The sequence below is a fragment of the Mesoplodon mirus genome, assembly GCF_964341445.2.
Source record: "Mesoplodon mirus genome assembly, chromosome: 5".
Taxonomy (NCBI): domain Eukaryota; kingdom Metazoa; phylum Chordata; class Mammalia; order Artiodactyla; family Ziphiidae; genus Mesoplodon; species Mesoplodon mirus.
The window spans coordinates 61,326,216-61,345,471 of NC_138980.1; the positions used below are offsets into that span (position 1 = coordinate 61,326,216).

The window sequence follows — 19,256 nt, forward strand, 5'->3', positions numbered from 1 at the left end:
ATAGTCTGAAGTCAGGGAGTCTGATTCCTCCAGCTCCATTTTTTTCCCTCAAGACTGCTTTGGCTATTTGGGGTCTTTTGTGTCTCCATACAAATTTTTTTTTTTTTTTTTTTTTTCTGTATGCGGGCCTCTCACTATTGTGGCCTCTCCCGTTGCGGAGTATAGGCTCTGGACGCACAGGCTCAGCAGCCATGGCTCACGGGCCTAGCCGCTCTGCAGCATGTGGGATCTTCCCGGACCGGGGCACAAACCCATGTCCCCTGCATCGGCAGATGGACTCTCAACCACTGCGCCACCAGGGAAGCCCTCCATACAAATTTTAAGATTTTTTGTTTTAGTTCTGTAAAAAATGCCATTGGTAATTTGATAGGGATTGCATTGAATCTGTAGATTGCTTTGGGTAGTACAGTCCTTTTCACAATATTGATTCTTCCAATTCAAGAACATGGTATATCTCTCCATCTGTTGGTATCCTCTTTAATTTCTTTCATCAGTATCTTATAGTTTTCTGCATACAGGTCTTTTGTCTCCCTAGGTAGGTTTATTCCTAGGTATTGTATTCTTTTTGTTGCACTGGTAAATGGGAGTGTTTCCTTAATTTCTCTTTCAGATTTTTCATCATTAGTGTATAGGAATGCAGGAGATTTCTGTGCATTAATTTTGTATCCTGCCACTTTACCAAATTCATTGATTAGCTCTACTAATTTTCTGGTGGCACCTTTAGGATTCTCTAAGTATAGTATCATGTCATCTGCAAACAGTGACAGTTTTACTTCTTCTTTTCCAATTTGTATTCCTTTTATTTCTTTTTCTTCTGTGATTGCCATGGCTAGGACTTCCAAAACTATGTTGAATAATAGTGTTGAGAGTGGACATCCTTGTCTCGTTCCTGATCTTAGAGGAAATGCTTTCAGTTTTTCACCATGAGAATGATGTTTTCTGTGGGTTTTGTCGTATATGGCCTTTATTATGTTGAGGTAGGTTCCCTGTATGCCCACTTTCTGGAGAGTTTTTATCATAAATGGGTGTTGAATTTTGTCAAAAGCTTTTTCTGCATCTATTGAGATGATCATATGGTTTTTCTTCTTCAATTTGTTAATATGGTGTATCACATTGATTGCTTTGCGTATATTGAAGAATCCTTGCATCCCTGCGATAAATCCCACTTGATCATAGTGTATGGTCCTTTTAATGTGTTGTTGGATTCTGTTTGCTAGTATTTTGTTGAGGATTTTTGCATCTATATTCATCGGTGATATTAATCTGTAATTTTCTTTTTTTGTAGTGTCTTTGTCTGGTTTTGGTATCAGAGTGACCATCAAGGAATTTTTAAACAAGCATGTGGTTAACTGTGTTGTCATAAACAGGAGCCCTAAGTAGTGTTATGACAATACTCAAGAGTGGATAGACAGTGGGAGGCTGCAATAGTCAGTTTTGAGGAATACAAAGATGGTTTTGTGGTTGAGCGGTCTTAAATGTTTCATGCATTGTTCTCATTTTAATGTTTATTAGTATGTGTGGAAGTTTTTTATACCTGTATATATGTACTTGCCTTTAAACTCAATTACCTTTTTTTTTCTATTCAACAGTGAAATGAATGCAGGCATTATAAAAACAGATCAAAACTATGAAAAGATGATGTTTAAAGAAGCTTTGAAAACAGGGTTTTTTGAGTTTCAGGTAGGCTATTCTCTTCATAGCTATAAAATATGTCAGTGTGAATATGATGTATTTCTTGTTTTTTTCCCTCCTGCTGTAGCATTATAACTCATATTAAGTGGAGACTGAAAATTTTTAAAATATTCAATAAATTGTGATTTTAAATAGTTTTTTTGGGTACTTTTTGTATTATGTCTCTTTAATGTAAGTAATTCTATTCCTAGTTGAGCTGTGGGTTAATAAAGAGGTTAAATGTAAAAATTAGTCACGTTTTCCAGGAAAACACTTTAAAGTTGATAAAAACCAAAGGCATAATTGCAATTAATTGCTGTTAGTTTGAAAGCAAACATTTTCTGAGGTTTTCCACAAGGTGTCAGCATATCCTCAAGTTTGGCAGTTCAAGTGCTTAAAGTAAAAATGTAGCGTTCCTCAGTTAGTTTTGTAAAATATCACATTGGGATTTATGTAACTTGGTTTTCAGAGATGTGATTAAATAAGGATAAGTGCTGAGCATAGCAGTGTGTCATATTTACAGCCTTTTTGATGCTATTAATACATGCTAGTCAGCATTCACCCTTAGTACACAGTTTAAATTGTTCATCTTTTATGTCCATTGCAAAATGTCTTTTTCAGATATTTTTCTTGAGAATCAGTATAAAACTGCATTATCCTTTTGTTAGGATTGATTTACATTTTTTTTCTGAAAAACAGGGCTAAGTGAACATTTATTTGATTTTAGAATTGAAAAAAGATTTCCTAATCATAAAAGCAAAAGAAAAGAATAAGCAAAAAAATTCTGATGAATTTGCCAACATAGATAAGAAAAACATAACTGAAATCATCTTAAAAATACACAGTTAATTGGAAAATTATTTACAGTCTGTATTTCAGGATTTTGACAAGCCCATCAAAAAAATGCTAATGGTGCAAAGAACAATTACCAAAGGACATGAACAAACAACGCCCCCAAAAGAACCCTAAATGGCTAAGAAATGCTTAAAAAGAAATACTTAATAGCAAAGATTATCGAGGATGTATAAGTTTAAACAATTTATTGTTTTTAACCTAAGGATTGATATACGTTTATTTTCACGTTGTTAAAAATAAAGTAAAACCTTTACTAAAGTTTATTATGGTATTTTAAAAGACTAAATACTTAAAAATGCATGAAAATAGAGATACTGAGGTTTTTTCCCTATAATTTTATTTTAAAGAAGTGGGGGAGAGAAATGGTAAATATCTCCAAATTTTGTAGGCTGCGAAAGATAAGTACCGTGAATTGGCCATAGAAGGGATGCACCGAGACCTCGTGTTCCGGTTTATTGAAGTTCAGACACTTCTGTTGGCTCCATTCTGTCCTCATTTGTGTGAGCACATCTGGACACTCCTGGGAAAGGTAGCTTTATGCATTTAAGATGTTCTGGGTGGTTTTGATTTGGGCCTCATTAAATAAATGTTGGGATAATAATGTTACTTAAGAGAGAAAGACTGAAAATGAGTATTTCAAGAATAATTTTGGGTTCATTATCTCATAATTATTGCAGCAGCTTAAACTGAAGCTACATCGGGTATATATGCCTTAATTTATACACACACGGTGTATATATTTTATTTTATTAAAAATTTTTTTAAATTTATTTTATTTATTTATTTTTGGTTGTGTTGGGTCTTCGTTGCTGTGCGTGGGCTTTCTGTAGTTGCGGCAAGCGGGGGCTACCCTTCATTGTGGTGTGTGGGCTTCTCATTGTGGTGGCTTGTCTCATTGCAGAGCATGGGCTCTGGGCACGCGGGCGTCAGTAGTGGCACGTGGGCTCAGTAGTTGTGGCTCGCAGGCTCTAGAGCACAGGCTCAGTAGTTGTGACACACAGGCTTAGTTGCTCCGTGGCATGTGGGGTCTTCCCACTCCAGGGCTCAAACCCGTGTCCTCTGCATTGGCAGGCGGATTCTTAACCGCTGCGCCACCAGGGAGGCCCCCCTCTATTTTTTTAGTTTTTAAAAAATATATATTTTTTATTGTATATATTTTAATAACGTGACTTTGTGCGTGTTGTTTATCACCTAATTCTTATTAGGAAATGTTATAGTGTATTTGAATACATGTATAACTAATACTGTTTTCTCAACTGTTTGTTTAGAAAGGTGAAAATATTGAGAAAGATATAAATAACTGTTATGAGCTGCTTATAAACAAAGATAGAAGTGTATACTTGCATAAATATTCTTGTTTTATATAAAATTCCTGGCATATATAGGGCTGCATATTCAGGGATATTATATTAGCATTCTTACTGTGAAGATAAATTTATTTCTCCCAGGCTTCTCCCAGATAAACAGATTGGCTGGTTTAATAACTCCTTTCCAGCATTATTAGCCAAGCTCTTTTGTATTTTTCAATGTGTGAACAATGCAAAAATGTGCTCATGATATATATTCCAAATAGCCATACTTTCAGTACTGGATGTATTAATAGGATAAAAACTGAGAGTATGCATAATTTATATAACAAAGATTAAATATAGGCAAATTAGCATTACATAATTTTCTTTGAAAGTGAGCATATGTGTGTGGGTATCAATATGCTTGTACAAATGGATGCTAATTAAGAATGTAGAGTCAGACTTCACAGCTTGAATTCTAGGGAACATTAGATCAGGGTCTGTGGAAGTGTGTTATGTGTAGTCAGGTTTGAACTTTGAGCACACAGTTACACACCATGCCTTGGTATGAAACTGTAACCAAGAATCATAAAATAATTGTGTTGTCTAATCTCACTGAACCTTTTTTTTTTTAAGCCCGACTCAGTTATGAATGCTTCATGGCCTCTGGCAGGTCCTGTGGATGAAAGCTTGATACGCTCCTCACAGTATCTCATGGAAGTAGCACATGACCTTAGACTGCGACTCAAGAACTATATGATACCAGCTAAAGGCAAGGTGAAGTCATTTTTTTTTTTAATGTCATTCCTTAAAAGTTATTGGTCAAATAACATTTAATAGTCATGAAAATAAAGACAACTTTCATTAGGGCTATTTTCACTGCTAATGTAGGGCTATTTTCATTTCTAATGCAGTTCTATTGTATGCATATTTTTTAATGTTAAAGGCAGTAGTGCTATATACTGGGAGAGGGTTCTTTCATTTTTGGTGTATATGAAAGTGATTAAATGTTTTTTTTCTTTCTTCTGCCCTGTAGAAGACTGACAAGCAGCTCCCTCAGAAGCCTTCACATTGCACCATCTATGTGGCGAAGAACTATCCGTCTTGGCAACACATCACCCTGTCAGTTCTGCGTCATCACTTTGAGGTGACGTTCTCAATAGACTCCCCCCCGCCTCACCCCAGCAGTGTCGTGTTCTGCCTATGCTGTTTTTGTTTTTAGGATGTTGGCAATGTCTAGGGGAAGGAAGACAGGCAGCTTTGTTTAATTACCTTTACACATGGAGTGCCATTTGTTATCCTTGGTGGCTCTTAAATGGATGCCGAGGGAAAAGCTGTTTTTCATCATTTCTGAAACTTTCATAAAAAAATACTAGATCTAGTTGTATGTAATTAAAAGGTGTGGGACTTTTTCATATGTGTGGTTAAAATTATGAAGCAAAAGGACTGAGTTTGCCTTTTGGATTTGTTGTGCCTTGAACACTGGCATTCATGAAGCCTTAACATTATTATGTTTGAAAAAATTTGAAGCTTGGCTCTTGAGTAATTTAAAAGAAAATGTCCAATTTGATAATTACCCATAGAAATGGAGAGTTTGATGTTGTGTTTTTGATTGTCAGGTAAATAGCTGTTAAATATGATAGTTGTATTTAAAGGGAACTCAATATTTAAACTTAGTTCTAGGTTTTCCTAGAGAAAAAAATTCACCTTCCTTTTTCCTTTCACATTCAAAATATGGAAACAAAGTATATGTTGTAGAATTTTTGCTCAGGTTATAAACAACAGTTATCGGTGGACAGAAACCATTAAGGTGCACTTTAAAAAGAGAAAGAAAGAGAGCGATCAAATAGGGATTATGGCCAAAGCATAAAGTGGTAATACAAAGGAAAAATCCTTAGCTTTGATTTTCTAGACCTTTATTGGAATTTTGCCTCAGTACTTTTCATGGTTAACCAAGAAATACTCAGAAGAACTTTTATATTTGTAAGATTTAATGGAAAGAGAAGAGAAAGTATTTTTGTATTCTACAATATGTGAACCTGTTTTTATGGAGAACTACCTCTTCCTTTGATTGCGTTTAATAGAAATGGAGTGTAGCTTTTAGAATCTGCTTGCAGAGTTTTGACTTACGGTAAGTAAAAGAGTAAAAGCTACTTTGGTAGTTAGAAAAATGAAATTTTGCCTCAGTAGCGTATATATTCATACCAGCATTTTCAAGGAAGCAGAAGAACTGAATATGGTATGTAATGTCCCAGATATTAAAAAATTAATCACCACTCTTCTTTTAGAAGTTATACTTTTACTTATATTTATTGACTAGATTACATAGTTTGAAATCAGCATCATCTATTGACATTATTTGGAATGACCAGCTTCCTTTAAATTTTTCATTTGTTTTTATCCACAAGAACTAAAAGAATGTCAGTTTATAATCAAGAAGAATGTTCTTATGTTCAATATGGCACCTTTTTGGTGACATAAGGAAAAAAGAGTGTTTTCCCCCCTCTCCTTTTTCTTATGTATTTCAAAGCAACATATTGGCAAGTGGAGAAAATATTTTTTCCTATGTACTCTAGTAAAGGTTAGAGTTGAAAGTAAATAGATTATTGGAAATCTTACTGTATGTTACTTTTCTTTTAGATTTATTCCCAACCCTTGGCTTTGGTGTGATTCTTTTACAATAAGGAGAAAATAGGTCACCCAAAAGTCTGGAAAGGCCGCTTACTTTATTTCTCCTCTATTGATGTTTGCAGGAGTGAATTTAAATTCAGGCAGCTCATTTGGGACTGTGTGCATATTAATGCTTATGATATAGATATTTATTTTTGGTAGATAGAAATTTTATTATTTTTAACAGGTTGATAGCTAGAGATTCTTTTTTCACATTTGCAGTAACAATTTATAAGGCAGAGTGTTCAAAAGCAGACATTATAATACATCTTATATGATAGTTGTATAGTTTTCATTTTGATATGACTAATGAAATGCTTTGAAAAGTTTGAAGACATAGGATTTTTATAAGACCATTTTATCACTAGATAAGATCTAATGTTACAATCCTAGAGGTATCATTAGTGTAAGGGAAAATTAAATATTTTAGCATGATGCACGTGCTCTTCTTTACCCGAAAAAACATGTGTCCTTTGAATTTAGAGGAAAGAGGAGACTCCTTTCTGTATTATTCATTTACCTTTCACTTCCCTGTGATGCTAGAGGCTGCACCCTCTTGTGCTGCTCTCTAGCAGATTGGTAGAGGCCACCATTTCATGCCTGGCTAGTTTCTTACAGGCACATCTACTATCCTACATTATCTTTAAAATATTTTTCTTCACATTCCTCTCCCACTCTTTTTTTTAGACCAACAGTGGAAAATTGCCTGATAACAAAGTCATTGCTAGTGAACTAGTCAATTTGCCAGAATTGAAGAAATACATGAAGAAAGTGATGCCATTTGTTGCCATGATTAAGGTAAGCTGTGGACCTTGTGCAGCTGTGACCACATGGGTAATGGTTAGATAGGATAGTAGAAGTAAAAGGAACACTTTGGGCACAGTCTCCCCAAAGAAATCTGCTAAAATAGCACTTTTCAATCAGTGGTTGTGGAAATGAGTGATCAGATTTGGGATTTACCTGTGGAATTGCTGAGTGTGTGAAAAATATGTATTGTGGAAGAAAAATTGGTTGAGAATTACTGCACTAAAAGATTCTCTTCATATTCTACCTTCCCTTCTTTTCAGTTTAAGGAGGAAGCATAGTCTTTTGGCTTACATTAGGGTATTTTTACTAGATCCTATTACCGGAACAAGATTCTACATTTGTATAGGTTTAGCTTAACAGGATAAACGTTGTTTATAGTGGTTAGATCAGGGTTTCTCAACAATGGCTCTATGTGTATTTTAGGCTGGATAGTTCTTGGTTGTGGGAGGCTGTCCTGTGCACTATAGGGTGTTTAGCAGTGTCCTTGGCTTCTACCCACTGGATGCCAGTAGAATTTCTCCCTCCCCTACTCAAGTTATGACAACCAAAAATGCCTCCATACATTGCGAAATATCTCCTGGTAGCAAAATCAGCCCCCCACCATAGCTCCCCCATTGAGAATCTTTGGGTTAAACTCTTAGTCTTTTTCATATATATAACTGATCTGGTGGATTTCCTGACAAAGAGAAACAGAAAGAAGACTGTATATTGCTTAAGATCTCAGACTCTGGGGGCAGACAAATCTTGGCCCAGATCCTGTTTTCTGTCACTTTTTAGTTTGGAGGACTTAGACAAATCACTTAAATTCTCTGGGCCACAACGTTTTTCATCTATAAAATAGGAAATTAATAGAACTTACCTTATAGGAGTGCTGTGAGGAGTAAATGAATTAATACACATAATACATTTTAATACTACCTGTCAAAAAGTAGGCTCAGTACATTTTTAAGAAAATGTATATCAGTGTCTTCCAGCCTGCTAAGCATGTAATGGTTATTCTTATACTTTAGAATAATTATTGAATCTTGTAGGCTACAGATACCTGCCTGATAAGAGACCAAAACTCTTAGCTTATCTTGTATTGGAGTAGATTGTGTTCTTAGGAAAGCCTTTTAATTCTCCTAGAACCAGAGTCAACTATCTGAGCGTTATGGTATTTGAAGTTTCAGAAATAATTTAGAAAAATGGCTTGACCTACACTAATAAGTTATGTTTGCTGGTATGCTCATAATTCATTGGTTCCCAGCTAGTGCCATTGGTCATAATGTCAGATCCATTGTCAATATGGGGAAATCAACAAAATATCCCATTGTTGGTTGCAGAGGCAATTAATTTTGGTGACATGCTTTATAGAATCCAGTGAAACTGATTTTAAATGATATTAGATTCAAGGGTCGGCTTTTTGAAAAACGAATGTTAGATTTTTTGAGTAGTAAAATATTTTTTCAGTAATATTGGTATTACTTGGTATTATCAGGCAAATTAGTGGTTTGAAACTTTGAAAAGTGTTTAATAAATCTGGGAATAAGAGAAGGGTTTTCTAGCACCTCATGGGAAAAGAAACAACTTGGATGGTAAATGAAGGTAGTGAATATTAAGAATCATGTCAGGTCACTTTCATGTAAGTGAAACATGTTCTAGGCAGTTAGCTGTATTTGTGCATATGAACTTAGGTCTTGAAGGTTACATCTTGAGCAGCAAATATTGATATTTAATGTTAAAATTAAGAATAAGAAATGGTTTTTTATATGTCACAGGATTATCTGAGTACCCATATAATCTGACTTTAAAAAAATTTTTAAATTTATAGGAATATTTTGTTTGGTTATTATTAATTCACTGTTTCTTGAAATAGCTTTACAGATGTGGTATCTTGGAAACATTTAATTTAATTTAATTTAGTTTATTTGTTAGCTGAAGGGGTATTTTAAGACATTTGTTTGATTCCTTGTCAAAGTGAGTTCTTTGGATTTGCATATTAAGTCAGGGTAAATTAACAATGATGAAATCATATTTCTTTTATAAATCTGAAAACCTTGTCCTAGTCTTTTCAGTGCTGTCTTAATCTTATCATACTTTAAATGATAATTACTCTCAGCGAGTAATTTCATTAGCGAGCAAACATAGATAAGGGAAACCATGAGTCCAAGGCCTTTCCTTTAACTGTTCAAATTTGAAGATACTATCACTTGAGAGACTGATTGCTTTGGCAGAAATATGTTCTTTTCATCATATTCTTAATGTGATTTTGTTTTTCAAAACCATTTTGGCTGCTAGGAAAATCTGGAGAAGATGGGACCTCGTGTTCTGGATTTGCAATTAGAATTTGACGAACAGGCAGTGCTCATGGAGAATATAGTCTATCTGACCAATTCTCTTGAGGTAAGAGGGGCCTGGGATTCTAATAACTAGTTAACTATAGTAAACAGTCCAGTTCTTTAGTTTTATAATAAACCTTTTTATAAACTTCACCTTCTATGTTTAGTACCTTTGCCAAATATATTTTGGGGGGAAAGAGAATGGGTGGTGTAGAAGTTACAGGAAGAAGAAATGATCTGTTCCTTATTTCACTTATCAGTTATTCTATTCCTAAAATACTAACTGTATATGCCTGGATTTCCTCTTCAAAATTATCCGTAAAAAAAAATGAGGAGAGACCTTATATTTAAATGCTTTCAAAATCTCTCATATTATGGAGTATTCTGGATTGCTTTTTTTTCCCCCTCCCTATAAGACCTCAGAATCACAGATTTGGATTAATTAGAATCCTTGATTCATTGTATATTATCAGTGGTCCATGTTTGGCTCTGTTTTTTTTTTCTTAATTAATAATATAATCACCATCCATGAATCTACTGCCCAACTCAGGAACTAGAACATTACCAGTAGCTTTCACATATCTGAGTTTCTCCCCATTCCATCTTCCTGCCCCAGTGACAATTTAATATATAGATTCTAAAAATGCTGTCTCATTCACCTTAGGCAGAAGGAAAGATAATTTTCTATAGGAAATTGTGTTAGAGGATTCAAAAAGTGGTTCTAGTAATAATGAAAACACTAATATAAAAAAGTGCAGGTTTAGAGTTTGAATAAAATTGTTTTATGAAATACAGGAATGGAAGAAATAAGCATTTCTAAATAAGCATTTTATGTCATGTAATTATAAATTGTGTTAATAAAGTAAGTATTAGTAGACATCTATTTTATGTATATTTCTAAATGTTCACATGTACTCATGGAGGTCAAAAAACTTCTTGGATATTTACACTGGGACAATGGGAACACTTTATTTAGGGTCATCTTGTATTCAGGTATATGCAATTTGCTACATTAATGAGTTTTTCCGTTTATTTGAGTGAAAGCCTTTTGTACTGATTTTTGTTTTCTCTTAGGCAGCAGGTAGATGCCAGATTTCCTGATAAGAAGATGGTAAACATGACTATATAACATACTATGAGGCATCTAACATGAGTGTTAAATACTTCATGATAGGTTTCATTTAATGTTTATACGGAAAATAATAAAACTGCACAGGCCATTTCATGATAAGTGGAGAACCTGGTTTTGCTCTTTGGTGAAATGAGGTGATGACTAATTCCAATCATATTAAGTGATACTAATGACTTCCATCTTTCCCCTCTACTTAGCTAGAACACATAGAAGTCAAGTTTGCCTCTGAAGCAGAAGATAAAGTCAGGGAAGATTGCTGTCCTGGGAAACCACTTAATGTTTTTAGAACAGAAGTAAGTTGAAAGAATCTCACTGAATCATTGCATTTTAGAGCTAGAAGAGACTTTAGAGAGCTTTACATCTAAAACCATCATTTTAATGATGGAAGGAAGTGAGGTCCAGAGAAGTTAAATGATTAGCTTGGCTTAGGCCACTTAGTTGGTTAGTAGTGGGTCTGGATTTGAGGTCCTCTAATTCCCTGGTTAATGCAACCCTCACTTTTCCTTACTCTACTGTCACGGGTAGCATCAGATGTTGATTGTGATTTTAAAAATAAGAATATGATTTTCAAAACCTGACTTAAAAAAAAAGATAGTGGATATTGAAATGTGAAACTTTTTTAAACAGTGAAAAGGAGCTCTCATATTTCAGATGAGTTTTGGTTTAATAATGGTATTCAAGACTTGGTTTCTGGCATAAACCAGATTGATGCATCATTTCACATTATACTGGAAATGCTTTCTTAATTTCTTATTTTTTGGCCATTATTGGTGAAGATAAATAGGTTTTGAAGTTTGGGGAGATTTTATTTATTAACTCTTAAAGAATCCATTCAGAATGGCAGCATTTGGTAAAGTTCACTGGAGTGCCATTGTGAGAGTCCATAAAATGCCCTACTTTTCTTGATAAGCAGAGGACTTACATATATCCTGCTACTTTTACCACATTTAATTGAAAATGCAGCAAGCAGAAAAAGTCTATTTTGAAAGAATGAAGTAATCATGATCATGCAGACCTCCTAAATTTATCATCAGATTATAAATAGTCTCATTGCATTAAGATATCGTGGCTTTTAAAAGTACAGTCATTTGGGCCATGGATATAGGTACATGAAGTAGTTTTCCCCATACAAATATGTTTATTTCAAGCTTCTTTCAAGCATTCCATTAAGCTACTATATATTTAAGTTTCATAAGGCTCAGTTGACTTTTTCCACTTAAAATAATGAGCAAGTTCTTTTACTATATAGTTTATATTATGTGGGAGTTAGTATGGCATAGAACTGAGCTTATGCTCAGTAAAGGTGAGGCTCTGCCTCTTACTAGCTATGTGACCTTGGGCTACTTTGTTAATCTTTCTGGTTCTCAGCTTTTCATCTGTGAAAAGGGGTCTTAAGGAACTGCCATTCAGGATACAGGAATAATATGTCTATAAAGTACTTTGTACAGTGTCTGGTACATAGTAGGAATTCAGTAAATGGTGGTAGTTTTAGAAGAGAAAATAGAGCTATTGTTTTTATCCATCATCAGTATTGATACATGTACTCATAGTCATTTTTACCTAGGCATTTGGTTATAAGCATGAACTTTTGTACATTTTTTCTTTCATATTTGAGTATCCCTTGGTCTTGATTTTAGAATACCAGAATTAAATCTGTCTTTCATTGGGCATTAAAAATCTAGCAGAGATTCCTTCTCCCTCAGCAGTATTCAAGTTTGATTTCCTATAACAGTCATTTTCTCTTTATTTTTGTAGCCTGGTGTATCAGTTTCCCTAGTGAATTCTCAGCCATTCAATGGCCACTTCTCAACCAAAATTGAAATCAGGCAAGGAGATAACCGTGATTCTATAATCCGGCGTTTAATGAAGGTGGACCGAGGAATCAAAGGTAAATGGTTTCCTTGAAGTGCACATTTGGCAGTAGCTTGTGGATTTGATGAGTTCTAAGCAGAGGGGAGAAAGAAAAGTAACTGTCTTGCTTAGGGACAGTCATGTAATGTTGTGGAAAGAGTGTTGGACCCAGAATCAGGACACCTATATTTTCTTTTGGGACATTGTGACTAGGTAGCTTGGTGGCTTGGCCATGTCACTTAAGCTCTAAACTGATTTCTCTTCTAGTGAAATGAGGACACTGGATTAGATATTTTTCCAGGATTCCATCTAGCTTTAAAATTGTAATAAGCAATTTCCAACACTCAGAAGTATTCAGAATTAAGGAACATATTCCCTTAATATTCCAAACTAACCTGCTTGACTGAATCTGTTCCTGGGGAAGGAAGAGAAACAGAGTAAAAGTTATTGAGTGTCTGCCATGTATTAGCCATTTAATCCTTTTACAACCCTGTAACATTTAGGGTATTATTCCCCTTTTGCAGATGATGAAATGGAGGTTAGAAAGGCTAAATAACTTGCAAAGTTCATATAGCTAGTAAATCCTGGAGCTGGAATTCAAACTTAGATATATTTGACTCCAAAGCTCATATTCTTTCTTTCAGACAGCATGCCTCCGTGTAAAATATGTAAATAATCTTAATTTCTTAGCAAGATTAAGTCTAGATCTCCTATGATTAGATTTGATATAATAATTTATACCTTTTTTTTTAAACATCTTTATTGGAGTATAATTGCTTTATAATGGTGTGTTAGTTTCTGTGGTATAACAAAGTGAATCAGCTATACATATGCATATATCCCCATATCTCCTCCCTCTTGCATCTCCCTCCCACCCTCCTTATCCCACCCCTCTAGGTGGCCACAAAGCACCGAGCTGATCTCCCTGTGCTATGCAGCTGCTTCCCACTAGCTATCCATTTTACATTCGGTAGTGTACATATGTCAGTGTTACTCTCTCACTTCATCCCAGCTTACCCTTCCCCCTCCCCATGTCCTAAGTCCATTCTCTAGTCTGCATGTTTATTCCTCTCCTGCCCCTAGGCTCATCAGACCTTTTTTTTTTTTCTTATAGATTCCATATATATGTGTTAGCATACGGTATTTGTATTTCTCTTTCTGACTTACTCTTTGTGACAGACTCTAGGTCCATCCACCTCACTACAAATAACTCAATTTCATTTTTTTATATGGCTGAGTAATATTCCATTGTATATATGTGCCACATCTTCTTTATCCACTCATCTGTCAATGGACACTTAGGTTGCTTCCATGTCCCGGCTGTTGTAAATAGTGTTGCAGTGAACATTGTGGTACATGACTCTTTTTGAGTTATGGTTTTCTCAGGGTATATGCCCAGTAGTGGGATTGTATAGCTTCTTTTTTTAATTACTCAGCTGGTCTTACGCTGAGAAGAGCGTGAAGGGAATTAGTTTGTTTCTGTACTATTTTTCTTCCAACTTATGAAGACAAATTAATGTTGAGATTCCCTATTTTGCACGATCTCTCTCTTCTCTTCTTATGGCAGTCAAGAGTTGATTGGGCCAAATACCATCAGCATAAAATTTTCTGAAAAGATTTACAGATCCGATACAGTGACCAATTTATGGAAATATATTCAGGGTAACAACATTCCATTTACATAGAAGACTTAAAATAGCCCTTTGAAATTCATTCTGCCATGTATTTTTTGTTCTCTTGAAGTCATTCGTGTACCTTCTGTTGTCATTTCTTGAGAGAATATCATGTGTAGTGTGTGTAGAGATAAGTGTGTATGCAGAGACTGCTATGTAGGTACTAGGGGCTTTGGGGAGTCCACAAAGTCCTGTTCATTAGGAGGCTGCATCTAGTGAAGGAGTAGGGGACTAAGCTATTGAAGTACATAATCATAATCTAAGGAGAAACTGCTGAGTACAGTAAGAGAGATATAGTAAAATTTACACACAGAAAAAGGTGAGATTATTTCCAGCTGTGGTGATCAGAGATGATTTTATGGAGAAAACATTGTTTGATAGGGCCTTGAGAATTATACCTGTGAGGGTGAAGGGAAAGTGTGTACTAGCATGAGGGAAACACTGATACTTTTTTCACTGTGTACCAGCAATATGTTAGGACTAGGAATATTTTTGTTTGCAGACATCTAAAGAAATTCTGGTAAAATATACATAACACAAAATTGACCATTTTAGTCATTGTTTAAGTGTACAGTTCGATAGCATTAAGTACATTCACATTGATGTGCAGCCATCACACTATCCATTTCTAGAACTTTTTCATCATCCCAAACTGAAACTCTGTACCCATTAAATAATAACTCCCCGTTCTTCCTCCCTGTAGTCGCTGGTAACTACTCTTCTACTCTATGTATTTGGCTGTTCTAGGTACCTGTCTAGTGGAATCATACAATATTGTTCTTTTGTATGTCTTATTTCACTTAGCAAAATGTTTTCAAGGTTCATCCATTTTGTTGTAGACATTTAGCATGTTCCTTCAATAAACCAGGTACTGTAGAATGATAATGCCATCCTTAGAACTTATAGGCCACAAAAAGCAGAACTTGAAAATTTTGAAGTGTGAACATATAGGAAGCCATTTTGTGGCCTTCCTTTTGGCTGTTTTATATTGCATATATTCAGTCATGAGAAATTTTTGTAATAGGAAGAACTCTTAACTTTGAAGAACAATATGGTGGCTTCTAAAGAAAATAGATATTTGTGTGGACATGCTGGATAGGATTATTATGAGGTTATAGTGCATAAGAGGTTTTATTCCTGTATTGGAAATTGGATTATATAATATAATGTTAAACCTGACTCCCTTTTAAATACACTCAGATGCAGCACTGACTAGGTTCTTTAGAACTGTACTGATGTGTTTTCTTGAGCTCGTCTTTTCTCACTGAGCCTCTGGCATAATTCTTACATCCTTTGTCATTCTAGCTGTGAATAATATTATCATGAAGTGCTTTAAGTTTGGTATTAGTGACTGCTGTGAATTTGGAAAATAGATAGAAATATTAGGGGGAGTTTGCAATTGATATTCCTCCAAGTATCTACAGAAGAGCTCTAAACTTAAGACTTTTCCAGAAGCCCTCAGAATACTTTGATATCTAAGGGGACTGAGTATATTGAGTATATGAGATGGGAAAGGAGTGAAATTCAATAACATATTTCTCAGTCTGTCTGCTGTGATAGCCAGCAAGTCATCCAATTAGTGCCAATTGTATTGAGGGTGATTATGATCTAGGTCCAGGAGGCACTAGGAGCTAAAATCGTCATTCAGTCCACAAAGGCCATGGAGCAACTATTTGACGATAATGACTTTAAATCACTTACCACCCATGCCACATATGAACTAATAATTTGGAGGTGTAAAGCTCCGTTTCACATTATCAATCCCTAGGGACTCTCAATCACTCATCTTCAAGTGCCTTAAATCTTGTGTAGTTGCAGACTTAAATTTCAACATTTTCAATGATAAGAGAGGTCTGGGATAAGAAAAGATAGTAAAACCACTAAGAAAGCACCAATAATTTTATTGACAGTAATGAACTACATGTTGAAACATCAAAGCAGATGTATTCTGTCACTTAGAAGCCTGATTGGGTATTAAGGCTTCTTTGAAATAGTTTGATTCAGCATTGCTTGGAATGATGAGGAAGGTCTGTTTCAGAGAGAGTGAGAGAGAGAGACAGAGGCAGATCTGCAGTAAAATACTTTGTGCATAAAATCTGCTGGTAGGACTTGTCACTGCTTCCATAGGAAAATAATTTGCTATCACTGATGTGCATGTTGAATTGCAGTAGCTGTTAAAATGAATTGTGTTCTTCCCCCCAAATTAGGCCATGGCTGTCATGAAAACTGTAAGTGCTCCTTTCCCATTTTAATTTTCAGGGCTTGTGCTGTATATGGGGATAGATTGTATGGCCTCTGCAGAGACTCTACAAAGACTCTTAGGCAGGGTTTGCCTTCATGATAGTTTCAGATAATTGCTCTATAAGCCCCAGGATCCCTACTCTAAACTTGTAGTCCTTTAGTCTTTGTTTCCCAAGGAGAATAGAATGCCTGGATAACCTGTACTCCTGGCATAGCCGCCAGCTGCATTAATGTCTCCTTTTATCTTTTTTTAAACCTTATCCCTCTCATGCTAAGCTTCATACTCTCAAGGCAACATGAGGGAGTGTAGCTCATGGACCACCCAGCAATCTACTTTAGAAAGGGGTGGGAAGTAATTCAGAAAATATCTTCAGTTTCTGTGGATCAGGTTAAGTATAAACTAGCCATGCTACACTTAGAATGAGCTGTAAATCCAGAATCAGCATTTGTAGTCATTTATGGTGTTTTTCTGCTGTATAAAATAAAACCATTTGATGTTGAAAAGTCTCAGAATTGCTGAAATAAATAAATTTCTCTTGGGCTCAGTTGTTGGCAGGATTGTTGGATCATAAATTTGTTCAAGGGACAAGTGCTTTCTTTACCAGGAGCCATCTTATCAGCTTGCACAAGAGCAGATCAGGAAAATCTCAAGCAAGGGAGGGTTGGAGCTCATCCAAAAGCTCAAAATTCTAAAACCTGTGCCCTTTCCCCCAGCCATTCCCCTACTTTCCTTGTCTCTCATCAGCTTGTTAATACACTTTCATCCTTTGAGCAAAACAAGAAACTGGTAATGCTATTTCTTAGAGTAGTAATTCTTTTTCCAAAATAACCTTTCCCAAAAAGCCACAATCCTTACACTTTTAAATATTCCAGGAAGCAAGAAAGATAAATAAGTTTTAGGCTTTTTAATATTCTGAAAAATGGTTAACTGAAGTGTATTAAAAGTGATTTGAGAGACCATATAGGATAATGCTCAAAAATATAATCAATCCCTCCCCTTGGTTTGTAATTCAGGAGATGTGTTATCCAGAATCTCTGCTGGTCTTTGATCTGGGTAAAAGCTGACAGAAGATGAAGATTTGTTAGATTCAGTTTTGCTTTCTGACATCGGGTCCTATTTAGTAATCTGATGAAAATATTTTTTTAGATATAACAACCAGTGTGAATTATCAGACTCAGGCATGGGTTTGAGTCAGTGACTGTAATTAAATGTTCATATTGATACTTTCTTTTGCTGTAGACCTTTCCAAAGTGAAACTGATGAGATTTGATGATCCACTGTTGGGGCCTCGGCGAGTTCCCATCCTGGGAAAAGAGCACGCTGAGAAGACCCCCATTTCTGAGCATGCTGTTTTCCACGTGGACCTCATGAGCAAGAAAATTCATCTTACTGAAAATGGGCTATGGGCGGATATTGGTGATACAATGATCTATCTGGTTCATTAAATTCAGGCACATTGGAGATTTATCCTGGTTTCTGGGGATATTACTACTATGATTGTGCCTATAGATGGGCTATGAGAATCTTAGGCTGGACCTAAATAGATTTCATTTCTAACCATCAAATTCTGCATGTACTTGTAAATACACCAAGTTTTCTTGGATTCCTGGACCTAATAAATTTTTTTTCCTTATTGAGGCCTCGAAGAGAAGTAGTTGTACCATACTTTGTTTTTGTTTTTTAACAAATTATTACCATTTCCCAGAAGCTTCTAGTATTTCAGATTATTACAAAAGTGTCAGTATGCTTCTTGTATGAGGTATACTTCATATTATTTATGAGGCTAAGGAGCATCTAACAACTTTTTATATTATATCCATTGTGGAGTCAGCTGTTTTTCTTCTTTAAAAAGAGTAAATTAGACAGCTAGTTTTGCTTTTTAAAGAGAACTCTCATGATGATTTTAAAAGAACAAATGAGAATATTTTGACTTGATTATGATCACTCAGTATTTTGTATAAAGAACAAATAGGTCTTATGTTTATAAGTATTTTTTTAGCTTTAATATATTCAATTAATCACCAATAATACTTTTTCAAGGCTAATATCAGTAGTTTATAAACAGTTTATTTGATTTTCACTAAATTTAGGTGAAATTTTAGGATTTAGGATTTCCCCCAGAAATCTGCATTTATCAGATTTGTCTTGAGTCCAATTGTGTTTAAAGATCAAGCCAACGGGGACTTCCCTGGTGGCACAGTGATTAAGAATCCGCCTGCCAATGCAGGGGACACGGGTTCGAGCTCTGGTCTGGGAAGATCCCACATGCCGCGGAGCAACTAAACCCGTGCGCCACAACTACTGAGCCTGTGCCCCACAACTGCTGAAGCCCGTGTGCCTAGATCCTGTGCTGCACAATAAAGAGAAGCCACTACAGCGAGAAGCCTGAGCAGCACCGCAACAAAGAGTAGTCCCCGCTCGCCGCAACTAGAGAGAAAGCCCGCGCCCAGCAACGAAGACCTAATGCAGCCAAAAATAAATAAATAAATAAAACAAAAAACAAAACAAAAAAGATCAAGCCAACAGCATTGCAAATTCTTTTATTCTTTCTGGAATGTCTTTTGATATTGTCTGTGCCATCTGTTTTCATATGAGGAAAAAATATTAGGTATTGATTGACAGACAAGAAAAACATTTCCATTTCTTGACGGGTTTAATATAGGGAAAGTCCGACTCTGATAATCCTAAGGAACCTGAATTCTAACTTTTCAGGTCATGTAAAGAGATTTTATTGAGCTTCCTTATTTT

The 19,256-nt window shown here is 35.4% G+C and overlaps 1 protein-coding gene across 1 annotated transcript in view; it reads left to right on the forward strand.

Annotated features, from left to right (window-relative positions):
• LARS1 (leucyl-tRNA synthetase 1) overlaps positions 1 to 18,141 on the forward strand; it is a 67,668-nt gene extending 49,527 nt beyond the window's left edge. The window contains exons 24-32 of the mRNA XM_082620906.1: positions 1,590 to 1,680; positions 2,915 to 3,055; positions 4,452 to 4,592; positions 4,852 to 4,962; positions 7,173 to 7,283; positions 9,570 to 9,674; positions 10,940 to 11,035; positions 12,498 to 12,630; positions 17,748 to 18,141. Of these exons, the coding sequence (XP_082477032.1) occupies positions 1,590 to 1,680; positions 2,915 to 3,055; positions 4,452 to 4,592; positions 4,852 to 4,962; positions 7,173 to 7,283; positions 9,570 to 9,674; positions 10,940 to 11,035; positions 12,498 to 12,630; positions 17,748 to 17,953 (1,135 nt within the window). The 3' untranslated portion in view covers positions 17,954 to 18,141. The remainder of the gene's footprint in view (positions 1 to 1,589; positions 1,681 to 2,914; positions 3,056 to 4,451; positions 4,593 to 4,851; positions 4,963 to 7,172; positions 7,284 to 9,569; positions 9,675 to 10,939; positions 11,036 to 12,497; positions 12,631 to 17,747) is intronic.
• The last annotated feature ends 1,115 nt before the right edge of the window (positions 18,142 to 19,256 follow it).